The following is a 27,889-nucleotide window of genomic DNA, read 5'->3' as shown; positions in this document are numbered from 1 at the left end:
CTTGCCTGGTTTAGCCTGCACAACCGTCTCTTGGTAACCCTGTACACCATCAGACACACACAAAGAGCTGGGGGGGGGAGGAGCAAAGAGGCGGAGCTTGGAGATCAGCTGTCAGCTCCCCCCCCCTCCAGGCACATTCCCCAGCGCTCAGTAATCCCAAAGACCAGAGACCGGTCCTCCCATTCATAAGCAAGGATGAGACAGCCTGCCTCTCAGCTGTACTGGTGAGAGCAGACAGGAGGGACCTTGTTCGGGCTGACGCTTCTCCAGACCAGGTAAGCCCGCTCCAGACCTTAAAACATTTGGAGGAAGGAGGAATCTTGAAAACATGATCTCTTGGGCTGATCTTGTGATAGCAGGTTTTTTTTGGGGGGGGGGGATAGAGAGAGAGAGAGAAACAAAGGACGACACCTCTCCATCTCATTAATTAGAGTGTAGGCAAGGTGCCTTGGGAACATGCTAAAGTGAGCACGCGTGTGTTTAAGAAGTGATGCAATCGGCATAAAGGCTGGCCCAAGAAGTCTGGGTGCTGCTGGTTTGGGAAGTGAACTGCAAGCGGAATCAAGGGAGAGAGGGAGGGCTGGTGGATTTTAGCATGATTAGCAAGGTTTGTCCGGTACAAAATAAATAAATTTGGGGGGGGGGGACACCCTGGATGTACTTCTGTCCATGTAAGCGGCTTGAACTCCCACCCATAAGAATCTATTTTAAGCAGAAGCATATGGAACGACTCTTGGTCCATCTAGCCCAATATTGTTTACACTGACTGGCAGCCGCTCTCCAGGGTTCCAGGCAAAGGGTTCCTCCTAAGCCCTGCCAGGGATCAAACCGGGGGCTTCCTGCATGCAAAGCATATGCTCTGCCACTTAGCTGCGGCCCTTCCCTAGAGAACTTGCCACCACCCCAGGGTATTTGCCAAGAGGTTTGTGTGCGTGCGTTTTGGTATGGTGTTCTAAGTATCCTACCTAGTGTGAAGTGGTTGTTAGTAATAATGCAGAGTAGTGCAAACGTGCTTGGGTGGAATCCACCCTCCTTGTTATCACTTGGGGGGGGGAGCAACCCAGTTGGGGGTGGAAAGGGAGTCAAGATTTAGCCAAATACAATTTTTTGCAGAGTCTCCTCTCTGTTAAAAAGGAATGAAAAACAAATTACCCTGTTCTTTTTTTAAAAAGTAGATGGTGAAATATCTTTTGAGGGTTGTTTCTTCCCCTCCTCCTGGCTCACATCCTTCTGACATTTTTACGGCAGACAGCCAGTCAGAATGATCTGTTGTTAATTATTGATTTAAACGGGTTACAGATGGAATTGAGCCTTTTCATTAACTAGGCCACGCAGTTGAGTTTACCGGCTTTTTAATGCTGGGTGGACAACCTGTCTCACACACAAGGTCCACACCATACATTTAAAGCACATCCAACACACATTTAAAGCACATGACTTCCCTTAAAGAATCCTGGGAACTGTAGTTTTCCCCTCACAGAGCTACAACTTCCCAACACCCTTAACAAACTATACTTCCTATGATTCTTTGGAGGAGGTTACATGCTTTAAATGTGCACCGAATGTGCTTTAAATGTATTAATGCACAATGTATTATTTTGATAAGGGAGATGCTTGTAATTTTTTACACGGTGGGATTTGAATGTACATCTCTCGAATCCAAGCCATAATATACACTGTGTAGTGTTAGACCAGGGATAGGGAACCAGGTGCCCACCACTGACATTGCTGAACTCCAACTCCCATCAGCCTCAGCAAGCGTGGCCAATGGTGAAAAACAGTGGGAGCTCAAGTTCAACATGTGAATGGTTAGGGTTAGCCACCCCTGGAAAAGACCAAAAGGTCTGTCAGATCCAGCATTCCTGTCTCCAGCGCAACCAGCCAGGTGTCAAGCCGGGCGTGAAGGGAGATGCCCACCCAATTGTCCACACCATCAAAGATGGGTGACCTTAAACAAGCCCCTATCCCCTCAGCTACAACCTACCATCTAAAATTAGGACAAAAAACGCTAGCGTACTTTATCAGGCTGTTGTAAGGGTAACTAGGATAACGCATGCAAAGTATTTTGGAGCAATCGACGGACTCATATAATACATCTAAGAGTTTTATTAATCCAAGAGCGATTGGCTTTTGACTCACTCCAGTCTCCAATTGGCCACGCACGCGCACATGCAGATCAGAGATTAGAACAGGGGCGCGGAACACCTGTGCCCCTCCAGATGTCGTTGGACTGCAACTGCCATTGTTCCTGGTCCTTGGCCATGGTGGCTGGGGCTGATGGGAGCCGGAGTCCAACAGCATCTGGAGGGGCACAGGCGCTCCTCGCCCCCTGCTGTAAACACTGAAAAACAGACAGCTCACCAGAGGTGCCAGGTGAATGCCTTCCCTTTGCCAATATAGCTCTGAGTGTCACTCCTCAGCATCAACTTGGGCAGAGAGAGTTTGGTCCTCCAACTTAGAGGAGTTCGACACTCCTCTCTTGTATCCACAAAGACTACGGCCAAGGGTCAGGGATGACGGGAGTTGTAGTCCGGCAATGTCTGGCAACCATGCAGGTCCCTCACCCCTGCTTTAAGGTGACCTAGCAATTCCACAGCTGGGGTGGCTTCAGGACCCCCCTGCCATTTCATCTAATGATGTCCAGTTTGCATTCGGCAAGCGGCCCCTGGCTGCCACCGGAAACCTCTTCCCTTCCCCAAACCATGGCTGACTAAAGGAGTGAAGGGGAAACGGAACTCCCCCCCCTTAACGTTCCAACCTGTCTTTGCTCTGGTTCGCTCTAAGCTGAGCACTACACGTGTGTGTTCAAAAAGAGAGGTAGAGCCATAGCTCTGTGGGTAGAGCATCTGCCGTGCACGCAGAAGGTCCCAGGGTCAATCCCCGGCATGTCCAAGTAGGGCTAGGAATGTCCCCTGCTTGGAAACCTGGAGAGCCGCTGCCAGTCAGTGCAGACAGTACTGAGCTAGATGGACCCAATGGTCTGACTCAATAAAAGGCAGCTCCCTATATTCCTACAACTTGGTTTTTAGAAAAATCTGAACATTTGGGTGAGGCTGGCAAGCATGGCAAATTTCACCTCTCTATCTGCCCTGGAAGTATCTTTTAAGAACTTGGATCCGCACACCCTCACCAGCGAACGAGGTTCTCAGGTGTCTTACACAGCTGTCACATTCGGCCAATTTCTTTCTCTCTTTTTGAAACTTATTTCACATTCTCAACCAGACAGAGTCTGCATTCTTGAAATTACATTTCCAACACTTTGCTCAGGAAGAACTCTAGCCTAGATGTCGCCTAGGCCGCTGCAGAAAGGCAGCTGTTTTGGATGCCAGATTGACAGCTGAGCACAGCTTATGCCTGCAGCCATGCACTATCCTAAGATCAGTGCCGATCCCTGCAAATCCACGTCATGCCTAGCCAGTTAAAGCAGGGCCTGCAACAAAATGTTGCAGTGTAAACAAACTGCTGCTGTTCTGGGTTCCAGCCAGCCAATCAATCCAGGATACTCCATTACATGCTCCTTCCCACCCAGTATTTTTTGTCCTCCCCTCCCTACATCTACAACCAATGGTGGCTGATGCCCATTGGGACTGGTGGGGCGGAAGGCAAGGGAGAGCCAGAGCCAATGACAAACAAAGCCAATTAAATCTAGCTTAGTTCCTCTCCTTCATCCTGCTGAGTTCTACAAGGGCAACACTGAGCCTAGGAGGAGGAAGCTGACAGCCAGTGACTGGCTGTCAGTAAGAAGGCAGGCAGGTGCGGGCTGGCTGAGGACAGACGAAGGTTGGTGGAGCAGTGCCCCACTAGCCCCAGTGGACCAGCCTATAGCTTACAACGCCCATCATCCCTGGCCCTCGGCTAAGATGGCTAGGGACGATGGTAGTCCAGCAACATTTGGGGGACCCAAAGCTGCAAATTCTCCAAGTTAGCATTCTGTGTCCACCAGGGACGGAATGATCTGCCCATTTCGGTTCTCTCTGCTTCTAGTTTTTCTAATCTTAAATGTGGTCCTCCCCATTTCTGCAGCAATTTGCAATTTTTTTTAAAAAAAAAATCCTCATGAAAATTCTCCAGCATTTTAGTGCAATTTTCTCCTAAGAAATACATTTTTTGTAGGCAGTTTGGACTAATGTACACATTTTTGCAAGCCATTTATCCTAATATAATTTATTTTGGCACAGTATTTTCACCAACGTATTGGTTTTGTGCACAATTTCCCCTAAAGTATGTATTTTTGTAAACATTGCTTACAGAACTGCATTACAAAATTCGGATAAGTGCGAATTTCGAAGGATGGCTGTGTTTCAGTTCTCATATTCTCAAATATGATAAATTCAGCTTTAAATGCAAACTGAATTGAACTTCTCACCTATCCCTAGTGCCCACTAAGAGTACCCATCCCTCCTCTATCTCTTTGGGTTTTTCTTTTTAAAAAATACTTCTTGTACTTTTGCAAACCTCTGGGTACCCCCTTCCCCTGGGCCAGGTGACACCCTCCTTTCACGTGTGGATGGTGACACTCTGGCTACACATAAGGATGCCTAAGACAAATACACAATCAGTGAAGGCGTGTGCTATATAAGTGTGTACAATTTCTCTCGTCAGGTGGCCAGTTACATGGCCTGAAAAGCAATTAAGGTCCAGCTTGTCACAGGATGTACCCATAATCCAACAGGCCCAGTGCTAGCGTACCAGTTTTCCTGACCAGGGGAACGGTAGTTTGCTTCAAAGCAGAATTCCAAGCTTCCAGTTTCCCCACAAGCAAGCCTGACGCCCACTGCGAGTATGTTCTTGTGAGGGATGCTGTGGTTTTCAAGTTAGGCCCTAGAACCACTGCTCTAAAAATATAGAATGCTCTTGCGAGGGAGGCTCTCAAGGGGCTAGGTTTGATGTTATTGCGGCGCTAGGCAAAAACATTCTTTTCAAAAAAAAAGTCCCCGGCTTTCCAGCATATTCCACAGATGTTTTCAACAAAGCATTTAATCAATGTGCTAGATTTTATTATCTGGATATAGTTTATACCTTGCATGCTACCCGAAATTTGAGAGAAGGCTAACTTTATTCTATCACCACGCTTCTACAGATTTAGAAGTCTTAGCCATCTGTATTTTTATTGCATTGCTTAGTTTTATACATGAGCCACCCTGAGAAGGTTCTTAAACCTTCAATTTTCAAGGTAAAATAACAGAAAATAGGTCCTCCTTGCAGGGTTCCTGTTGGGGCATCTGGTTGGCCACTGTGAGAACAGGACGCTGGATTAGATGGGCCCCCTTTGGCCTGATCCAGTGGGGTTCTTTTGATGTTTTTATTGCTTCTAGGAAACTATCATTCTAAGCATACCAAAAAGAAACACAGATCTTCAGGCTAAACTAGAGTTCTTGTGGCTCTGTGTGTGTGTGTGTGTGTCTGTGTGTCTGTCTTCCTTGTGGCAAATTAGGAAGAGATTATGCCTTCATAGCTAGCCAAACCATATTGAGAAGCCTCATTCCTTGTTTAGTTAAAGCTCCACAGTAGAGCTGGGACGATCTAATATTTGATTTAAAGTCACACCTTACATAACTCTGCACTTAAATATCTGTATTTTTATATCCACACACACACAGAGCGATTAATTTTGGGATGGGGATAAATTAGGACAAATTGGAATTCATGCAAACCTCTGTTTCATCCCTGCTCTCCATAAGGCTTGATTCTCATTTTACCAGAGAGCTGTCAGTTATATCTCCCTCGGCCCTTTTTAAACAAAAGGCTCTTGTTAGGGAAAATCAATATAATATTTCTCTTTGGTCCCTTAGATTAGGAAAGACAGGAATAGGAGCTTTGAGTTTATATATATACACAGAGATCAGCTTTAGAGAGAGAGAGAACCGTTACAGATCTGCTATCCTGAGCCACAGGGTGCTTCCAGAGACTGCCGCTATTTTTAGGTGGGATTCAATCAAATACCCACAAATTGAGGTTGTGCAATTATAGTTTATTTGGCACTCTAGCTCAAAAACTCACTTTCTCCAAAAGACCAGACTTTTTTTGTGATACAGAAAGTGATAGGGAAATGGACTGGAAAATGTGGGGTAATGCTTGTTTTGACACCACATCATCTAACCTCCCTGCAAGTGAATCAGAATTCTCATTCTGATTTGCTCATTAAATGGACGTCGCCAAATCTCCCTGCACACAAAATGGGAACGGATGCTCAATAAACAGGCCGTCTAGAAGCGCCCATAAATTCAGGTCCACATTGTGGAAAGGACGATTAGCTTATTACTCTCTGACAGCACCCTCTGTGAAGCATTAAAAAAAGTTTTACTGTAATACATGTCGCATCATACAAAATAATATTTCTTTTGTCAGATAAACATCCCACACCAGGTTCGACATTTCTCGTGCCAAGCTTAGAAAATACATCTTGCCATCAGATTTCTTGGCTTCTCTGATATGCTATGGGTTTTCACAAGGACATAGCTCAGTGGTAGAGCAATTGCTTTGCATGCAAAAGATCCCAGGTTCAATCCCCAGCCTGTGCCCGAAAAAGGCACCTGTCTGAAATCCCAGAGAGGTGCTGCCAGTCAGTGCAGACCAGGGGTTCCCAAACCTTTTTCTCCATGGACCATTTGACAATTTCTGAGGGTCTTAGCGGACCATTTAATCATTTTTCTGCCTGTTGTAGCAACTGTAATGTGCTGTTACATGCACATTTTTAATTGTAATTTTTATTGCTTCTTTGATTTCTTACCTATTGTATTTTATTGCGTTACGGTTTGAATTCCATAGAATGAAACCCGACATAAGAAATAAGAGGAATAAAAATACAGTTAGAAACCAATATGAATAGGTAGCGTGGGCACTCCATCAGATCACCTGAATGAAGCTCATGGACCACTGATGGTCCACAGACCAGAGTTTGGGAATTCCTGGTGTAGACAGCACTAATAGTCTAAAATTCAGCAGAAGGCAGCTTCCTCCATTCCACTTCCTGTGCAGTTGACACCCCCATTTTGATAGCCTCCTGTGCTTTATCTAGCTACGTCTCATTGGATAAATTCAGAGACATGTCTTCAAAACTTCCTGCCTTTTGGGAACCCAGCTCTGCATCAGTGCTGAGAAACTCTTCCATCTTTCCAACAACTCCTAACTGACTGCTCTCCTTAAGCAGAGGTGGGGAACATTTTCAGTCCAAGGGCCACGTTCCTTTCTGGGCAACCTTCCGGAGGCCACATGCCAGTGGTGGGCGGAGCCAGAGGCAAAAGTGGGCAGAGCAACTAATTTAAAATTGACCTTTGCGCAGCAGGCTAGTTTCTACACACATTCACACATGTCCCTCCATCCTCCATCCAGGTAAGGAAGAGGCATGATCAAAGTTCCAGGACGCATCCCAGCCAAGCAAAAACACTCTCAGTTTGAAGCAGGGAGAGTAAGGAGTGTGGCATGGGAAGAGTTCCAAGGGCCAAGCAGAGAGGCCTGGAGGGTCGGATTCAGCCCCCAGACCTGCAGTTTCCCAACCCCTGTTCTTAAGGAGCCTTGCCTAAGCTTCCAAGGAACTTCAGTGACCCCAAAACAAATTTGCACTAGTGTATGCCCTCTGGCGCCTGGCTCGATAACTTCTCAAGTGCCTCCCATTAACTTCTAAGAGAAAGAGAAAGGAGGCCACAACCTGAACAAGGTACAGTTGAGAGAGAAAAGGAACTGAATCTCCACATGCTCGACACCCAGGTCTCACACCCCCAGGGGCAAAGGGACAGGGTTCACTGGCCTTCCCTCAACACAGACTCCCATGATAGATGGTCTAAGCCAGCCTCTTCCCCAACGTGGTGCCCTCCAGCCCCAGCCACCATTGACAGGGGCCAGGGATTATGGGAGCTGTAGTACAACAACATTGGGAAGGCACCAACCTGAGGAGGGCTATAATCCAGGATGATGTCCACCTATAAAACTAGCCAAGGTTTATAGCATATACACCAGGAATGGGATGTCTGTAACTTTCCAGATGCTACTGAACTGCAACTCCCATCAGCCCCAACAAACATGGCCAATGGCATGGGAAGATGGGAGCTGAAATTCAGCAAATTCTGGAGAGCCAAAGGTTCCTTACACCCGTGCATGTACACACAAGGAATCTGGGGGGAAATTTGATTCAGTGTGCATTTAAAGGCTAATAAACCAAATCTGTACTTTCTGAAACAATACGCGAACTGAAACACAGCCATCCTTCACGTATTATGTTATGTCATACGTTCACATACTGCTTAATACCAAGACAGACTCTCAGCAATTTACAAAAAATAATAAATACTGTATATAAACAAACAATGAAATTGAAAACCTGCAATACCAAATAAAGCAATATTTGGTATCTGAGTTGTTGCATAACGGGCTTCAACAGGCACAACCAGGAGTTTCCCTTTTCAACAGACACAAAAAGCAGCCAACTGCTCTATTCTTAATGGAAAATCACACTTTTCCAAATTTTGCAATGTAGTTCTCCAGCCAAGCGATGGATACAAAATGTGTGTGTGTGTGTGTGTGTGAGAGTGAGAGAGAGAGAGAGAGAGAATATACAAAACTGCATAGAAAAATGTGTTCATTAGGAGAAACTCACACTACAATGCTTAAGAATTTCCATAAAGATTTAAAAAATAAATAAATCTGCAAATGTGGAGAATTGAATTCAAGATCAGAAAAAGGAGAATCGGAGAGAACTGAAGATGGATAGATGCGTTCATTTTAGCATACGCACACTCAAATACAAATTAAAATAAAAAATAAATAAGGACTACAGGGGTGTGTTCAATGCTAGTCCTACTCAGAGTAGACCCACTGAAGTCAACAGACACGACTACTTACTTATAATCTTCACTTGCATAGACATCTATCAAGGCAGTATATAACACATAAAGATAAAATCAGTCAAAAAAAGCATCCATAAAAATATCACTAAATCTGATGGGTTAAAATTAGGTTCATTAGTTTAAATTTGTGTCCTCTGAGTAGGACTTAGTTGGCTACAACCCACAGATTCTGCTTTCTTGCCCCTGCCTTTATTTATATCACTACCTAGGACTGGCATTTCGTTATTGGTTTGACATGGATTTCCAAGCACCTTCATCTCAAGCTAAAGATTTTTTCCCCTCGGAGGCAAATCTGCACCTGCTCTGGCCTCCAACTCTTATCGCATCAAACAGAGCACCCAGGCACAGAAACGGAGCCTAAAGCACATTAAAGAAGGAGGGAGGGAGAGAAACAATCTCCCCCTCCAAAAAAACAAAAAACTCACCAAGAGCAAGTCAAAAGCAATATTTTGAAATTGCAACATCGCAGATAGGCAGCCTACCCCTGCCCGAGGCTTGTTGCAGAAAACACAATACAAACCTGAACCTTATTTGTTTTTACACCCCTCTACCTTTGTATGTGCATCATAAAAGAAAACTAAATCTATCTTCATTTGCAGCAAGAGCACTTAAAAAAAAACAAGCTTGCCTCTGCAGCCATTCCCAAGCAGTTGGCATATGGGGTCAGAGCAGGTGTGGGGAACCTTAGGCCCTCTAGGTGCTGCTGGACTACATCATCCCTGGCCACTGGCCATGCTTGCTGGGGCTGATGGGAGTTGTCGCTCAGGAACATCTGGAGGGCCAATGGTTCCCCTCTCCTAGAAGGTATGCAGGCACGTATTCATGCGTTTACCATTGTCTATGCCAGGGATGTGGAACCTGAGGCCCTCCCAAAGTCTCTGGACTACATCTCCCATCATCCTTTAGCATCAGCCAAGCTGGCCGCCAATAACCATGCTAGTTCTACTCGGAGTATACCCACTGAAAGTAACGAACCGATGTTAGCCAAGTCTATTAACTTTCATAGGTCTACTCTGAGCAGGGCTAGCACTGGAGGCAACCCTATATATACAAAATCGGCAATCCCCTTGGCAAAGCATTGACAACTGTGATCACTTGCCATCTCCCTCAAATCCATCGCCCACTTGACCTTCTTTGCCTTCACAGTCAAAGGCATAAAAGATAATAAAGGGGAGGGATTGGTTTGCCAGACGCAAATATTGCCCTACGGCGAAAGCACATCATGTCCTAGGAGAAGGGACGCTTGATGGCGTCAAATTCATTTAGGCTGCCTGGCCGTCTTTACTTGAGGAACCACTCCTTTCCCCTTCAAGGCCAGACTTTAAACTTCAAGAGATGTCTAAGGGAAATGCCCCCCTCCCCTTATATGTAATTAAGAGAAAAGGGCATGATTAACAGGGTGTTTTAATGAAGCAGAGCTCTTTAATTGGAACTGGGGCCAGTAGCTGAATGTGGAAATGGCGTCAAGCCCAACAGGAAGACGTGCCCTTCTGACCTGGAGGGCTTAACCCCAATCCCAAACACACAAGGGCGATTGTTACCAAAACATTCAGGAAACAAGCCTTCGCATTACAGAGCTACAGTTTGCAGAGTTCCCTGGGAAGAGGGATTGACTGATGAATCACTCTGGGAATTGTAGCTCTGGGAGGGGAATAGGGGCATCTCCTAACAGCACCCATTACAAACTACAATTCCCAGGGTTTTTTTGGGAGGGGGACGCACGAGCATTCACAATAGTATAATAGTGCTTGAAAATGTAAGGTGCAGATGTGGCCACACTCTCTCATGTGAACCCGCCCACTTGTGAAGATCTCATTGAGATGACCATGGATTTAAATTTTCTGAAGACCCTTCCCTCAGGGTGACTCTCTTTCGAGTCATGCAGCTGATGAATAAAACACATAATATGAAGCAAACAATTAAAATAAAACCCCAAAGTGACACAGCAATTAAAAGCCACACCACCACTACCAGTTCCAATTTCATTAGAGAGGTCTCTACTGGGTGCAGGAATAATAACGGAGCAATCATCAGGCCAGTCTCCCTCATGAGGCAGTTCCAACACTGGGGTGCTGCCACACCCTAAAAATGCCATTTCCCTGAGTTGCCAACCACCTCACCTCAGATGGATTTGGAGCACTGCAGGGGTTACACTCCTGTTTATATTTTCTGGTGCTGGATTTAGGAGAGCTGCTTACTTTAATACTGTAAGACAGGGGTCACCAACCCTTTCGGGGCCTTCCAGGGGGCACATTTGGATTTCTGAGTTAGTGCCGTGGGCACCAGCTCCTCTCCTCTCTCCCACACCCCGGGTTTCGGATCAGCCCCCTCCCAAGAGACTGAAAGCGTCATGCGCATGCACCCACACTTCCTTGGATCCCTTCGAAAAATGAAAAGTCAGACCCAGTGGAATTCATCTGAAGTTTGAAAAGCACATAGAGCTAAAAGAGAAAGTGGGAAATAGTGTCACTCGTCCAAACTTCAACTCTATGCATTTTTCAAGGGGGCAGTGAGTGGGAGCCTTAGCGGTTTTAATAGGCACCAGGGGAAGACCTCCAGGGCACCACTGTGCCCACGCACAGTTGCCCTTATATAGCATTACAGGCAGCAGCCTTTATAATATAAGGGCCACCGCCTGTTATTTTTCTGTGCAGAAAAATAACGATACAAGACACTCCCTCACTATCATTAGAATCAAGAGCTTTGGCATTTGTGGTACATCAACTGAACCCCCGCCCCTTCAATATATATATTTCCCATTCCTTTATTCTTTTCCCATTAGAGAGCTTGCGCTTTGTTTGTATACCACGCTCCTTTAAAAAAAGATGCAATAATTTTTTAAGGCCAAGAGCTTCTATTCAGAGGGGAAATTGGAATTCATTTGCTGTTAGTTCTGCTGAATGACTGTCCAGATGAGTTTATGAAGCCTGCAGAGAATTATCTACAGAATAACAGACGTGTGCCAGCCAACCACAAGGGGGGGGGGACCTTGGCTGCAGTGGGTTTTTTTAACCCGCTGTTCCGTGATTTGAAGCCACCAGTACAGAACTCTATAAAAACAATTGGCTAGCAATGGCCCCTGCCTTCTGCCTTGCGAGCCGAGAGGACATCATTTTGGGCTATGGCACACTGGCAAAGCATCTGTACTGCATGCAGAAGGCCCCAGGTTCAATCCGCAGCATCTCCAGGCAGGATTGGGACAGACTCCCAGTCTGACACCCTGGTGAGCCACTGCCAGTCAGTGTAGACAATACTGAGCTAGATGGACCAACAGTCTGATTCAATATAAGGCAGCTTCCTATGTTCCTTTATTCCAACTCTGACTAGCCCAGACTTTGGTTAAACCTGGGTTCAAAACACAAGACTGGACTTTCCTAAATTACGAGAAGGGTCATAACTGGAGGTGCTTGGGACCTGTAACAAAATGTTGCAGTATGGAATGTTTGGGGCCAGCCATGCTTGCTTCCAGAATACTCCATTCTGTTCCCTCCCTCTCTCTCACCCTTGGTTTTGTTATTTATTTATTTATTACATTTGTACCCCACCTTTCTTTTTTTATGAAACCCAAGGCGGCTTACATACGGTTCCCAGGCAGTCTCCCATCCAGGCACTGACCAGACCCGACCCTGGTGCTGGCCTCATGTGCCTTCAGACCATAGCCTGGGACCAACTGACAGCCTTGGTTTTCTGTTTGCTCCTCCCGCAACAGTTTTAAATGGGCACTCATTGGGCTGTTTTTGGTTTGCTTACTTACTTTAAGCATTTTTATACTGCTATTGAGCCAAAAAAGGCACCCAGAGCGGCTTACACGTCCCTGCCCTCAAGCTTACTATCTAAAAGACACGACACAAAAGGAAAAAAGATGGCAAGGAAGGAGGAAAAAAAGCAAACTCTGGTGCTCTTTCTTAGTTAAGAAATGTCGCCGTTTCTTCAGAGTTCCCACTGGGATCCCTTTCCTCTGTAAGGTTACCCGTACTTCTATGAACCTTAAGTTTCCTCTCAGCACGCTGAAGTTTCCCCTCCTGCTTCTCAGTGGCCCTGTTAGTGGTAAGAGCCAGTTGACAGTGGAACCAATTACCTGTCCAGGAGATGGGCTGTTTCTCACTGGAGGTCCAAGCAGAGGCTGGATAGCCATTTGTTGGGGACGCTCTAGCTCCGGGGTAGAGAACCTTTGCGCTCTCCAGATGTTGCTGAACTCCAGCTCCCATCGGCTGCAGCAAGCGTGGCCAGGGACGATGGGAGCTGGAGTTCAGCAACATCTGGAGGGCCAAAGGTACCCCACATCTGTTCTAGTTCTAGATTTCCTGCATCAAGCAGAGGGTTGGGCCAGGGTGGAATTGTAACCTAAAAACAAGGTAGTGCCCCCATCCCAACAATATGAAGCAACCAACATGCCACGACAAATTGTGGCTCCTCGCAGACAATTTTTCAGTGTTAAGCACCCAGGCCAAGAGACAAGACAAACATACATAAAACAAAAATCTGGGTTTGCTCTGGAGTCTGCTGAAGTCTATCTAATGGTATGTGTGATAGATAGATAGATAGATAGATTAGATAGATTAGATAGATTAGATAGATAGATAGATTAGATAGATAGATTAGATAGATTAGATAGATTAGATAGATAGATAGATAGATAGATTCCTTTGGGGAAGAGTCACAGCTCAGTAATAAAGCATCTACCTTACATGCAGAAGGTCCTAGGTTAAATCCCCAGCATTTCCAGTGCTGGGAGAGACTCCCTGCCTGAAATCCTGGAGAGCTGCTGCCAGTCAGCGTAGACAGTACTGAGCTAGATGGACCAATGCTTTGACTCAGTATAAGGCAGCTTCCTATGCTCCCTACATTATAGGGTTGTAACTTCTGTCCAAAGTTAATCCTACTCAGACCCACAGAAAATAATGGGTGTGGCTAACTTAAGTCCGTTCTTTTCAGTGGATCTACTCTAGCTGGATACGGCCCATAAGAGTTGATTAAAATAACATTTTCAAAAATGGACACTTACTTTTTTTAATCAGGGGTTCCCAAACAGTGGCCTGCAAGCTCCATTCAGATGGTCCAGAGTGTGTCTGTGAAGAACATTTACAAATTAAATTCTATGGAATTTTAAATTGTACTACCATAAAATAAAAGATAAGCAATAAAAGAAGCAATAAATACAATTAAAAATCATCTTGCACAGCACATTACAATTGCTACAACACGCAGGAAAAGAATGATCAAGTGGCTTGCCAAGACGCCTAGCAATTTTCAAGTGGTTGGTGGGGAAGAACAAGTTTGGAACCCCTGGTCTAAATTCTTTTCCGTTAAGTGAGTAGGGATTAAATACTGAGAACTGAAACTGAAGTAAAAGGTGAAATACTGAAACTCCCATGATAATAACTGAGTCCCTGCTGAATTCCAGCCCCCCTTTCCCCAAGTTGGACAAGGCCCCCTCCAACTCAATGAAGTAGCCACATCATCCGCTTTGATAATTTGATCATAGCAGAGCCCCACCTAAAGAGTTTGCTGCTACCTTGTGGTTTAATCTCTGAAGAAATTAAAGCAAATGAAGTTCACAGGGAGTTAAACATTAAATGCAAAACAAAGAATGGCACCCCAACAGGTGGAGGTTTGGTGTATCTTTTGGGCATAGCGTGGCAATCAAGACGCAGCCGCCCGAGTTCCAGATTGAGCCTGTGAGGTCAAGAGCAGGGATTCATGATGCTAAGCAACTCTGAATCTCCTTATCACTCGGCCCAGGCTTCTGTGGCAGATCAAAGAGGACTCTTTGCCTTTGGCCTGCGCCCCCCCCCAGCCCAGGAGGGTCTTTGCAAACCCATAATCTTACGGAAAATGGATGGCTGCCAGTCTCTCCACAGTGATGAAGCAAAGTAGATAAACACACTCCCCCTCTGAAAAAAAGTACAGGATCCTCATCAGAATCATCTGAGCAGAACAGAAAGGCTGGCCAGCTGGCTTGCCAAGTGGAGAGTTAATCCCATGGAGTGAAGGAGGCTATGAGAAACGGCTACTGGTAGCCACAATAGCTATGTCCTACCTCCACTGTCGGAGGCAGTATGCTGGGAATCGCAAGTGGGGAAGAGGTCTGTTGCACTCAGATCCTGCTTGTGGGCTTCCCATAGGTAACCGTTCTTCAACCTTGGGCCCTCTGATGTGGTCGGACTACAACTCCCATCGTCCTTGACCACTGGCTAAGCTGGCTGGGGTTGATGGGAGCAGCAGTCTGACAACATCTGGGAACCCAAGGCTGAAGAACACTGCCATAGGCATCTGGTTGGCCAATTTGAAAACAGGTTGCTGGACCAGATGGGCCATTTTCCATCTGCCCTGGGCTGCCTGAGTTCCTGAGCCAACACTTTAACCACTACACCACACCGGCTACAACCAGCACTTCTGCTTACAATGTGCAACCAACCCCAGAGCATCATCGGGCGTCCTAGAGCAGTCTCTCAGTACATGCAGGGAGACATGCAAGGCTCCAAAGGCCTGGCCAACATGCCACGCGCACCCTAGAAACCCCCTCAGAACCCTCTACTTATGTGCTGAGGTTCCTCCTCTTCAGACAGGTTGGTGTGAAAACTTTTTCCCCCAGGAAGTTTTAAAAACACTGTTAAAAAAAAAAAAGGATAATATGGACCTGCCTTGTACTGCCACTAAGGAGGAAAAAATGAGACGGAAACAAGTAGTATAAGATCTTGTCACTTAAATTGGTATTTAGCAGCAGGAGGGTAACAATATCAGAGGGGGGACTGCCTTATATGTTTATAGGGGCTTCTTAATACAGTGTTTGAATGTATTGGCCTGCCTTATACAGAATTAGACCCATCGGTCCATCTGAGCCCAATATATAGCATGCTGTTACAGCAGTGGCAGCAGCTCTCAAAGGCCGCCAGACAGTCTTGGCATCACCGTAAAGCACCCTCAGGCAGCTACAGAAGCCCCTGCAGGGTTCATTGCCAATACTGGCCCTGGGCCAGCTGCCCCTTAAATTTCCCACAGTGCAGCTGACATACTGTCACTCTGTTGCATTGTGGGAAATTTAAATGGCTGCTGCCTGGCATGATTGGCGTCATAGCACGACTGCATAAGCTTGCTGGGGAGGGCTGATATAGGAGGGGGCTGCAGTTTCAGGCACATAGGTTCCTAAACCGTGGTCCGCAAGCTTCATTCAAGCGATCCACAGCATGGAGTGGACTTGTGGTTGAAGACGGGAGATAGCACATCCATTGCGTTATATACTATATTGATTTTTTAATTGTATTTTTATTGCTGCTTTTGATTCTTGTGCTGCAATTTGAAGTCTGTGGAATTCTAGCACTGCACAGTGCAATTGCTACAACAGGCAGAAAAATCCTTACGTGGTCTGCCAAGACCCTCAGCAATTTTCAAGTGGTCTGCAGGGAACAAATTCTGGGAACCGCTGCACTAGGCCAAGACATCCCCTCCCCCCCCCCCCAAAAAAAAAACCTGGAACAGGCCACACTGGCAGAGAAGCCGTTCCATTATTGCTAGTGATCATTCTAACTGGAAATGGCCCACTCAGTTTCTCTGAGGATTGTTAAGATCTGGGCAAGATGCAGAAGCTGAGAGAGAATTGCTATTCATAGCCAAATTGATTTTAATTGGGGATTTTATAAGTTAAGAATCTATTGATACCCACACCCCGAACCCTAAGGGATGACTGGGACCATTGTTCATGTTGGCAGATAGTTTACCCCTAACAAGGCAGAATTCCCAACACCCTTAACAAACAAGGGTTCCCAGGATTCTTTTGCGGGGGGGGGGGCAGAAATGTGCTTTAAATGTGCTAAGTAACTCTACACAACAGCCTTTCAAACATGACACAGTTCAGTTCAGGGTGACTGGCTAAGTTAAATGCTGATGTCATAAAGGCACCTCTTCAGATGGATGAAGCAATTTGAAGTTTTGTTCAGGCTAAGCAGAGACTGAACAAGCCTAGCAGCCTTTGGAATGGGGCAAAACAGTGAAATCTGCCTTCCAAGAAAGAAAGAAAAAGGTAGTGACTTCATCAGAGCCCTATATACAAATTTTGCATCTTGATAGAAAACACCCGCACCAAGAACAACTAACATTGGGAAATCCAATCAATCATAGATTTCTCTTATAAGTGGGCCTTGTGAAGGTGATAAAACATTGTGATGCTAGGAAGGATAACCAGAAAAATGTATGGCGGGAAGGAAAGAAAAAGTGTAGAAACTCAAGATTTTAGAAACATTTTTAAAATTATTGCTGAGGACTAGAAACATGGCTGTTTTAAAAACAAAGCTATAATAGACCGCTGCTGTGCTTCCTACTTTTCCAGTGATGGGAAAACCCAACTTCTGGAGGGCCATGGATTCTGCACCCTGCACTACCCCAAGCCTGCTAAGATTTAAAAAATGCTTTCCAGAAAACAGAGTGCTAAACTAACTGAAGTTGTTTTTCAGAAACGCAAACCAACTCTTTATTCTCACACACACAACTTTCCTTTGAAAACTAGCTCCCAGCCTCTTATTAGGATTTGAAATATGCTCTTGGTTTTAACTCCTGGCTTAGACGAGAGTTAATGAGATGATGTATTTTCCACTGCCTTCAGATAGTTTTAGAATTTTGCGTTGTTGGGCTTTTATAGTTGGGTGTGTTTTTAAGGACATTGTTTGGAGGGGCAGTGTCCCCATTGCCTTAATGGACCAGCCTGCACTGGTTAGTACAGAAGGCAAGAGAATTCTACAAGATCCTCCCTGATTCAACAACTTACAGGCTTCCCATTGGCAACTGGTTGGCTACTGTGAGAACAGGATGCTAGACTAGATGGGCCATTGTTCGATCCAGCAAGCCTGTTCTATGTTCTTATGTTATGCTCCCACCTGTCATTTGCATGATATATTAGCTTTTGTTTTTAACATTGTTGTAAGTCACTTGGAGACCTTTGGGTATCAAGCGACTAATAAATCAAATAATAATAATGATGCAATTAGTAATTTCCAACATTTGCCATTAGTTTGGGTGTGAATCAGATTCTTAAGCCTTCCCACTTCTGCGCCAAAGCATATTTATTAACAAGACATTTTAGGCTTGGCTGTGAGTGCCAGCGCAAAGCCACTTTAAAAGAAAAAGAAAAACTTCAAAAGGGCAGGAAAATATCAAGGAAGCTCTTAACAAAGTTGACTCCCTCCCAGTTGGAAAAGCTGAGCTGTGGATAAACAAACAGAAGCCTTGGATTCGACTTTAAAAATAAAACGCTTAGCATGGCCCTCTGGCTTTGTCCCCGCTCACCTTCGCTGCAGAAAGATGCTCGGGCCAACTTGAACCAAAGCCACAGCAACCTGGTCTGCAGAGCTTTAGAGCTTGCAAAAATGCAGGGTTCATTTATGGCCAAGGAAATTCACAGTCCACACCCTGTTTAGTTCAGATTCTGTGTGTACTCAGAATCACCACTTATTCATTCATTGGCGATCACTCGTGGCCGAGTAAGATTGTCTTCCAAGATAAGGTCTTTAACAGTGAGTCCGTAAGTGACTGTGGAGGCCAATTCTGGATCCACACAACCTCCCAGTGAGGACATAGGTTTCCAGATGGAAGATGGTTACGATGAGGATTTGTTTGACGTGCCTTCCGCTTAGCTCGTTTGTCCCTTTCGCCCTGTACTCGTGCTTCTTCAAAGTCCATAGCACCTTTGATAATGGCCGACCTCCAACTGGGACGCTTATGGGCCAAGGCTTCCCAGTTCTCGACGCTTATACACCTTATATACCAACTCTATTATAGTCAGGCTGTTCCTCAATATTTTTACTCTGTTCTTCTAGCTGGTGAGGTGCCCCACTTTTAAAATAGGCAGCGAGTAAAATACAGTACAGTGTAGAACCCACACAAACAGAAACAGCGCAAGAAATTTAAAAAACCAACTGAAGCTCTGAACCCCCGTGAACCTAAACAACATTGTGATGGCAGCACTGGGTTGAAAGAGAAACTTCCTGGTCAGCAAGTAATAATAATAATAATAAATTTAATTTCTTTGTCGCCTATCTGGCCAATGGCCACTCTAGGCGACTTACAAAATTGTTAAAATACAATTGATAAAATACAGTAATACAATATAAAAACAACACATCTGCAGCAACAATATTAAAACTGGGCAGGAGGCATTTCAGTTATAACAATTAACCCTCCCCAGATACCCCGAAGGCCTGCTGAAAGAGCCAGGTCTTTAAGGCTTTCCGAAACACATTTAGGGAAGAGGCGTGCCGGAGATCTTGTGGGAGGGAGTTCCAAAGAGTGGGGGCCGCCACTGAGAATGCCCTCTCTCTAGTACCCGCCAATCTGGCTGTTTTTGTTGGCGGGATTGAGAGAAGGCCCTGTGTGGCCGATCTTGTTGGGCGGCATAATTGGTGGCGTTGAAGGCGCTCCGTGAGATAAACTGGGCCGGAACCGTGTAGGGATTTAAAGGTCAATACCAACACCTTGAATTGGGCTCGGAAAACAACTGGTAGCCAGTGTAGGTCGAACAACACTGGTGTGATGTGATCTCGGCGGCGACTATTCGTAAGTAGTCGAGCCGCCGCATTTTGTATCAGTTGTAATTTCCGGACAGTTTTCAAGGGTATCCCCACGCAGAGCGCATTACAGTAGTCCAAACGAGAGGTGACCAGGGCGTGTACCACTAGTGGGAGCTGGTGAACAGGAAGGTAGGGTTGCAGCCTTCGTATGAGGTGTAGTTGGTACCAGGCTGCCCGGCTCACTGCCGAAATCTGAGCCTCCATGGACAGCCTGGAATCAAGCACAACCCCAAGGCTGCGGACCTGGTCCTTTAGGGGTAGACTCACCCCGTTGAACTTCAGGTCAATGTCGCCCAACCTTCTCTTGTCCCCCACAAGTAGTACCTCGGTCTTATCAGGGTTCAACTTCAGCTTGTTCCTTCCCATCCATCCACTCACGGATTCCAGGCACTTGGACAAGGTCTCCACAGCCAACTCTGGTGAAGATTTAAATGAGAGATAGAGCTGAGTGTCATCCGCATATTGATGACACTGCAGCCCAAATCTCCTGATGATTGCCCCCAGCGGCTTCATATAGATGTTAAATAGCATGGGAGAGAGGATAGAGCCCTGTGGCACACCACAATTGAGAGGCCAAGGGTCTGATACCTCCTCCCCCAACGCTACCTGTTGGTACCTATCGGAGAGAAAGGAATGGAACCGCTGTAATACAGTGCCTCCAATTCCCAATCCCTCCAGGCGAAGCAGAAGGATACTGTGGTCGACAGTATCAAAAGCCGCTGAGAGATCGAGGAGGACAAGAAAGGTGGATTCTCCCCTATCTAATGCCCTCCTCAAATCATCTACCAGAGCGACCAAGGCTGTTTCAGTTCCGTGACCAGTCCTGAAACCCGATTGGTATGGATCCAAATAATCCGTTTCATCCAAGTGTGCTGACAACTGGTTGGCCACCACTCGCTCAATGACCTTGCCCAGAAATGGCAGATTCGAAATTGGGCGGAAGTTATCGAATACTTGGGGATCCAAGGAGGGCTTCTTTAAGATGGGCTTTACAATTGCCTCCTTGAAGGCTGATGGCATCACACCCTCTTTCAAGGATGCGTTTACCACCGCTTTGATCCCCTCGCCCAATTTCTCTCTGCAGCTCACAAGGAGCCACGAAGGGCAAGGATCAGTAAGACAAGTGGTTGGCTTCACAGATGAAAGCACCTTGTCCACTTCCTCAGAAGGGAGAAGCCGAAACCAATCCCAATTTACCGGCATGCAACTGGCCAACTCTGGTTCATCCACTGTGTCCACGGTGCACGGGATCGAGCTCCATAAGTGTTCGATTTTATCGGCGAAGTGTTTTGCTAATAAGTCACAGGAGGCCTTTGACTGTTCCAAGGGTTCCTGAGCAACTGGACCGACCAGGCTTCGGACCACCTGGAACAGCCTCCTGGGACAGCACTCCGCAGACGCAATAGAGGCAGCAAAGAAAGCCTTCTTTCCTACCTTTATTGCCACTTGGTAGGCAGCTACTGCTGCTCTAACCTGTGTCCGGACATCTTCGGAGCGGGATTTCCGCCACCGGCGCTCTAGTCGTCTCACCTCCTGTCTCAGACTACGCAACCGCGGTGTATACCATGGTGCTAGCTGAGTTCTATTCAGGGGGAGAGGACGTTTCGGAGCCACCCGGTCTAATGCCCTGGTGATCCCCACGTTCCACTCCTTCACCAGGGTTTCGACCGGGCGACCTTCAGCAGGTTCCAATTCCCCAAGCACAGTCAGGAATCCATCCGGATCCATCAGGCGTCTAGGGCGGACCATTTTAATAGGTCCTTCACCCCTGCGGAGGGGGCATGGCAACGAGAAGTCCATATTTACCAGGTAGTGGTCTGACCATGACACAGGAGTGGCAAGAATCACTCCCAACTTCAGACCACTTCTCTCCTCTCCCAGGACAAATACTAGGTCGAGAGCATGACCGGCTACATGGGTGGGCCCAGTATTACTTAGGTACAGTTCCCAGGAAGCCATGGTTTCCAGGAAATCCCGAGGGGCTCCTATGAGAGCGGCCTCGGCATGCACGTTAAAGTCACCCAGAACCAACAGCTCTGGGGACAATGCCCGTACAGCCGAGACCACCTCCAGCACCTCGGCCAGGGAATCTGCCGTGCAGCGGGGTGGGCGGTACACCAGCAAGATCCCTAAACTGCCCTTCGGGCCCAACCTCCAGTACATACAATCAACAAATTGAGTCCTATGGAGGGGAGGTCTGGCAAAAACCAAGGACTCTCGATAGATGACTGCCACACCCCCTCCCCGCCTTCCCACCCTCGGCTGCTGTGCGTAACGGAAACCTGGCGGACACATGGCCTCAAGAATTGGAGCAGAGGCTTCGTCCAGCCAAGTTTCCGTAATACATGCCAGGTCTGCGCGCCCATCCAAGATCGTATCATGGATGAGCGAGGTTTTCTGAGCCACAGACCTGGCATTACATAACAGCAGTCGAAGGTCGGTAGGAACCTTGCGTCCCCCAGTTTCCGTCTGGTTCTGAGCAGACCCGGAACATGGGATGGATATAATGCATCTGTCCCGTGTTCCCCTATTTCGGCGTGGTCTGCTAGCAGCACCCTTCCGGCGCCTGCCGCCCAAACTTCCTATAACTTGGCCCCCCACCTCCCTCTCCGGCTTGCAAGCAGAACCCCTCAGTGCATTTTTTGCAGGACTATACCATTTCAGGTGGGGAGAGTTATACGTTTGAATCTTCCAGATATATACGAGAGAGAGAATAAATAAATATAAATATAACTAAGTGTATATAATATATATTTAAATGCCTGGGCCCAAGAAACAAAGCTTATCAGAGAGAAGGTTAGGCTCGTTTCTGCTGATAGGCTTGTTTTTTTACATGTTTTAAAAAATGCGGGATTCCCCTACCTGTCTCTCACACAGCCTGATCTGTGGTTCAGTCTTGAGCAGGGGTGTAGTTGTCTGGAGTCATAGTCCCGTTACTTTTTGGGACCAGGGTCCCAGCCAGGTCCCTATGTATGAGCCAATTAGCATGAAAGGGGAGTGTGTTAGCCACTGAGAAGAGTCCTTGTACTTTCGTACCGATTGGAGCCAATCACGGTGAAAGGAGGCAAGTCAGACACTGAGAAGACTCTTCTCAGTAGCTAGCACACAGCCTCCCCTTTCATGCTGATTGGCTCCTAGGGACGCCTCCTGTAGTGGAGTGTGGACTCGCGAGATGACAGGGAGAGCAGGGGAGATTAGGGAAAGTGGAAAAGGGGGCATGCCTGTGAGGGTGTGGGGTGTGACTATCAAGAAGGGACCCTACACATTACTGGTCTTAGGAAAGCTTGCATCACACAATTCCTTGATGTGCATAGACTAGCCCTAAATCCCAGACAAGTTGCCATGTCCTTGGACACCATTAAATGCAATCACTTTCTCTCAGCCTCAATATGTCATCTGTGAAATGGGCACAACGTTGAACTATTGCTCTTCCCTCCCATGATGGCTCTGTGTTCTATCTCCACTGTCAGAGGCATTATGACTCTCAATATCAGTTGCTGGGAATCACAAGTGGGGAGATTGCTGTTGCGCTCAGGTCCTGCTTGAGGACTTCCCCTTGGGGCATCTGGTTGGCCACTGTGAGAACAGGATGCTGGGCTAGATGGGCCACTGGCCTGATCTAGCAGAGCTCTTTTTATGTTTTTATGAGAGAGAAAATGATTGATATGCACATGCATGGGAGAACCAGCCCTTTATCTCTCCAAAAGTTGGCTCGGATGAATTCAGCTACCTCTATTGTCCTTTGCAGAGGACTTATCCTGCCAAACAAGCCAGAGCTGTTTCCTTCCACCCTCCAGCATTTTTGGAACCAAACAAGCCTTCCAACAAAACCATGGCTCAGATGGTGCAAAGCTTCTGCATGAATTAATTAGCCAAGTGTTTCCAATTCAGTTTTATTCCATTCTTGCTTTTTCAGCATCAAGCACCAACCATTTCCACCCCATCTCCTGGATCCTCACCCGCCACTCACATCCTATACAAGGAAAGGAGGGGGGAAAGAGGAATAAATCAATCCAAAGTACAGAAAGGAAAATACAAACAAGGCCAAATCTTCCCCTTGCTCACCAAAGTCTAGTGCTTTTTTAATTTCTTCCTGCACCTTCCTGGGATTTAGGTTACATTCCAAAGAGCTATCAGTTTGAGGAAGCATGTTTTAAGGTGTTATTATTATCATTATTAATAACATTTTAGCCAGCCCTTCCTCTAGGGAGCTTAGGATGGCATACGTAGTTCTCCCCTCTCTCGTTGCATTCGCACAACAACCTTATGAGGTAGAGGAGGGCTGAGAGAGAGCAACTGACCCAAGTTCACCCAGCGAGCTTCATGGCTCTGCAGGGATTTGAACCTGGGTCTTGCAGCTCCTGGACCCACCCCTGCTGTATGTCACTGCCCGCTCTCTGTGGCATTTGAATTAAAATACCACACTGCAAAACAAGCACAATTGCAGCCATATGCCATCATGAATTTATCTGGTGTTGTGCAAAGACTTTTTGTTTTGTTTTGGGGGCCTAGCAAGGCACTCTATGTGCCTGAGGCGATTATTAAATCAAGCGCATGAAAATGAAAACCCCAGGCACACAATGCCTTGCTGCTTTTATTTATTTAGCAGCTTTTACAAAAAAATAAAATAAAACAAAAATAATTTAACCTTGGAAACAGTGGCTGCTTTTCCCCTGCAGTCAGATCCACTCCACACCATACATTTAAAGCACACTTAAAGCGGGAGTGGCATGACTTCTCCCAAGGAATCGTGGGAACTGTTGCTGAGGATTATACCTCTGTGAGGAGAAAACTAGTTTCCACGATCCTTTGGGAGAAGTCATGAGCTTTAAATTTATGTTGAACGTGCTTTAAATATAGGGCATGGGTTAGTATCTGCTTCTTTGGGAAGCTCTTGAGGGTCCCAGCAATTTGGTAGGGCCTACACTGCTTGACATCCGTTGTGGGACCCCACTTATAAAAAAAAAGTAACTGGCAACTTGGAGCCACTATTTTAAAATTACCCACAATTCCTTGGAGTGAGGCTATAGTCAGGGGCATTATGGGAAATTTAAATGGCAGCTGCTGGGTCTAGCGGGCACCAACTCCCAAGTAAAATGCAGAGGGGTCAACTAAAGGGCTACCAAAGCCCCCCGTCCCAAAACCTGGATGTGCCCCCAATGATACAGTCACCCCCAACCCTGTAGATGCTTCCTTACCTCATAATGCTGCAATGGTACCTTGGCTACAGCAACCAAGCAGCCCAACCAAGGGTGTGCCTGGACATGTAAAATTATTCCCTGGGGTCAGGGGGCATAGCTTTCCCTGAACATGGTGTGGTGGTTAGAGCGTCAGACTAGGACCTGGGAGACAATGGTTCAAATCCCGATTCGCTGGCTGGGTGACCTTGGGCCAGTCACAGCCTCTCAGCCTAACCTACCTCACAAGGTTGTTGCGAGGATAAAATGCATTGGGAGGCGAACCACATACGCCACCTTGAGCTCCTTGGAGGAAAGGCAGGATATAAATGTAACAAACTAACCAACCAACCCCGGGAGTTATAGGCTGCATACACGCCACACATGGCTTCTCCCAAAGCATCCTGGGAACTATTCCTAATTCCTTTGTCAAGGAATTGTAGCTCTGGGAGGGGTAAACTCCAGTTCCCAAGATTCTTTGGGATAAAGCCATGTGTTTTAAATGTGTGGCATGCATGCAGTCAGAGTCAAGTGTAGAGATGTGAAGGTCTGGGCAGGGGTGAATGGGAAAATTGGGGGGGGATGAAAGCACAGGGGTTTTTCCCCATTTTTTCCAAAGTCTTTCTCCTCCGATAAATCAGAAAAAAATGAGGGGGATTTCCCCCCCCCTAATTTTTCTGTTTTTCCCCCCAGGCCTTCACATATCTAGTTATGTGAACAAGGACAGGCAGGAAAAACTACACTTCCCAAGGATCTCTGCAGGCAGTACTGACTGTTACCCTTATTTAAAAGCCATCTAAATGCAGGCTTTTTTTTTTCTTTTTTGGCATACAGCCCCTGCCCCCTCATGCTACTATTACAGCTTATTATTAGCCTACAGTTCCTCTCTGCCTAGTTTTTATTCTTATTATTTTGCCTATCGGTCCACGCACAGAAATGTTCAGGAGTCGTCAGAAAGTCAGATTTTAATTTTTAAAATGCTCAGTTTTAAAAAGGTTTGAGGGACTCTCAATTGGATATAGCCCTATGCCACGGGTCACCAACATGGCACCCGTGAGCACACATGTGCCCGCAGAGGCCTTTCCCGGGAGCTCGCAGGGCTCTGGTCCCCTACTCCTTGCCCTACCTGAAAGAAGCCTTCTGTTGGAGCCAATAGGGCTTTCTTCCCAAACCTAACTGCACCGTGGGGGTGATGTGGGGGAAGAGGGCCACAGCTGGGGGGGGGGAAGAGTAAACTGTGACCCACCTGCCAAAAAACACCACATACACACACCCCTGCAATTAAGCTTCAAAGCTACAACAGAAGGCTTCTAAGTCGAATTACAAGGGGGTGGTTTCAGATGTGTGTATGTTTCCCCCAGCTGAAAAAAGGATCACTCCTCTCCTCCTCAGATGTATCCCCCTCAAACCATTGATTATGCCCCCCCCAGGCACCACAACTAAGTTTGAAAAGAGCATTCTGTTGTAGCCAGAAAAGAAGCCCATTGTAGCACCCTTCAGGAACATCTCCCACACATACACACGCCAAAAAAAGGGGGGGGGGAAATTAGGGAAAAAGCAAAAACACTTTATTCCAACCTAATTGCTGATGGGGAGGGGAGGATGAGTGTTTGTGTGCGTCTGTGGCTGCGGTCCACGCAAGGAGCCCACAACAGTTTTTCTGGCTTGCAGATGTGCCCATAGGCCCAGACTGTCTTTATTTTATTTTAATTATCGTGCTGCCTTTCTTCCAAGGTGATCAAAAGCAGCACACGCGGTTTCCCCCACCCCATGAAGTAAGCTCCTTTGGGAGATACGGCAGGCTCCAAACCGAATAAATGAAAATAAACAAACCAAACTTGTATTGGCAGATACACAGCTAGGCAGCCCTGCCACATGCAACTTTGATGCTCTAATCGCTCTCCTGCATGTACGGGCATGTTTTTAAAGCGGCTGCTCCTTTGCGTTTTGCAGGTGAAGTAGTGACGCAGGCAGAACTCCACTGAACATCACGACAAGACTTTTAATCTGGGTTTGTGCACCTGGAATGGAAGCCTAAGGCCCTCGCCAGGACCCCCGCCTCATGACCTCCCGAAGACACTATTCTCTGCCACGAACTCTAATGACTCCTCGCTTGTATTCCGAAGGGGCCCTGGGCGGCATTGCCCAGATCACCCCCTTCCTGTACATCAGCAAGGGAAGCGTGGCCGCCAACCGGCAGCTCCTTCTGGCTCGTGGGATCACTTGCATTGTCAACGCCACCATTGAGCTCCCCAATTACAACTTCCCCGAGTTCGAGTACATCAAAGTGCCTGTGGCGGACATGCCAAACGCCCCCATCTCCCTGTACTTTGACAGCGTGGCTGACAAGATCCAGAGCGTGGCACGGAAGCACGGCGTCACCCTGGTCCACTGCGCGGCCGGCGTCAGCCGATCGGCCACCCTCTGCATCGCCTACCTTATGAAGTACCAGAACGTCAGCCTGTATGAGGCCTACAACTGGGTGAAGTCGAGACGCCCAGTCATACATCCCAATGTGGGCTTCTGGAGACAGCTCATAGACTACGAACGAAAGCTGTACGGGAGGAACACCGTTAAAATGGTACAGACTCCGTACGGCATTATGCCGGATGTTTACATGAGGGAAAGAAGAACCTTCGTGCCTTACTGGGGGATTTGAAGGGAGCGAACAAGGAGCAGAAGGGAATGAGATGCTGCAAGAGCGTCAGCCATCTCTGTCTGTGGTCCACTTCAGTTCCTTTTCAAGACAGCCGAACCTCCAATGCATTTTTGTTCAAAGCACTAAACCAGCAACCCCCATAATTGGGGAGGCCTTAACCCTATATGTCCCATGGAGATAACTTTGCTGCTACTTTGGCAAAGATGTCCAGCATCCACAAAACAAACCCGCAAGCCCAGTTCACAACAATATACATCGATGAAGCCAAGCACACTAAAACGGCGGAAGACGTGAACCAAATATTGTTTGGCAATGCGGACACTTTCTCTTCTCATTTCTTCTCCCTTGTAACAGCAGTTTGTTGGCAAAAAGTCTCAGCAGGAGAAGAGTGACCATTTCCTTTTTTTTCCAGAGGAAAGCTTACTCTTTAATGTTCGGTTTTTAAAAGATATATACAGTGACGGTCGACATCCAAACCCAGAGAAGTAATATGCTCTTGAAGGTTTATTTTGAAGTTTTATAGAGAGATTTATCCAGAGACATTTTCCATGCCCTTTTGGGGAATTTAATAGCTAGGGCTTTACTTTAATTTTTGGGGAAGAAAATATTAACCAGACAATCTGCCACAAATAAAATAATTTAGACAACGAA

The 27,889-nt window shown here is 46.6% G+C and overlaps 1 protein-coding gene and 1 long non-coding RNA gene across 2 annotated transcripts in view; one reads left to right on the top strand and one right to left on the bottom strand.

The window, feature by feature from the left end:
* LOC133374258 (uncharacterized) overlaps window positions 1–27,889 on the bottom strand; it is a 54,791-nt gene that overhangs the window by 21,904 nt on the left and 4,998 nt on the right. Inside the window, exon 2 of the long non-coding RNA XR_009759847.1 lies at window positions 13,849–13,912. This is a non-coding gene — a long non-coding RNA (uncharacterized LOC133374258). The remainder of the gene's footprint in view (window positions 1–13,848; window positions 13,913–27,889) is intronic.
* DUSP14 (dual specificity phosphatase 14) lies at window positions 168–27,889 on the top strand. Its single transcript, XM_061604924.1, has 2 exons — window positions 168–275; window positions 26,533–27,889. Exon 2 carries the CDS (start codon window positions 26,642–26,644, stop codon window positions 27,236–27,238), a length of 597 nt encoding a protein of 198 aa, XP_061460908.1. The 5' UTR covers window positions 168–275; window positions 26,533–26,641; the 3' UTR covers window positions 27,239–27,889.

This window comes from Rhineura floridana, chromosome 21 (genome assembly GCF_030035675.1).
Source record: "Rhineura floridana isolate rRhiFlo1 chromosome 21, rRhiFlo1.hap2, whole genome shotgun sequence".
Lineage (NCBI taxonomy): Eukaryota > Metazoa > Chordata > Lepidosauria > Squamata > Rhineuridae > Rhineura > Rhineura floridana.
The sequence above is the reverse complement of the archived record's forward strand: the minus strand, read 5'-3'. Positions and strand labels throughout refer to the sequence as shown.

Excerpts from the sequence above, each read along its gene's own strand:
- DUSP14 (XM_061604924.1), top strand. The coding sequence starts at position 26,642 with ATGACCTCCCGAAGACACTATTCTCTGCCACGAACTCTAATGACTCCT.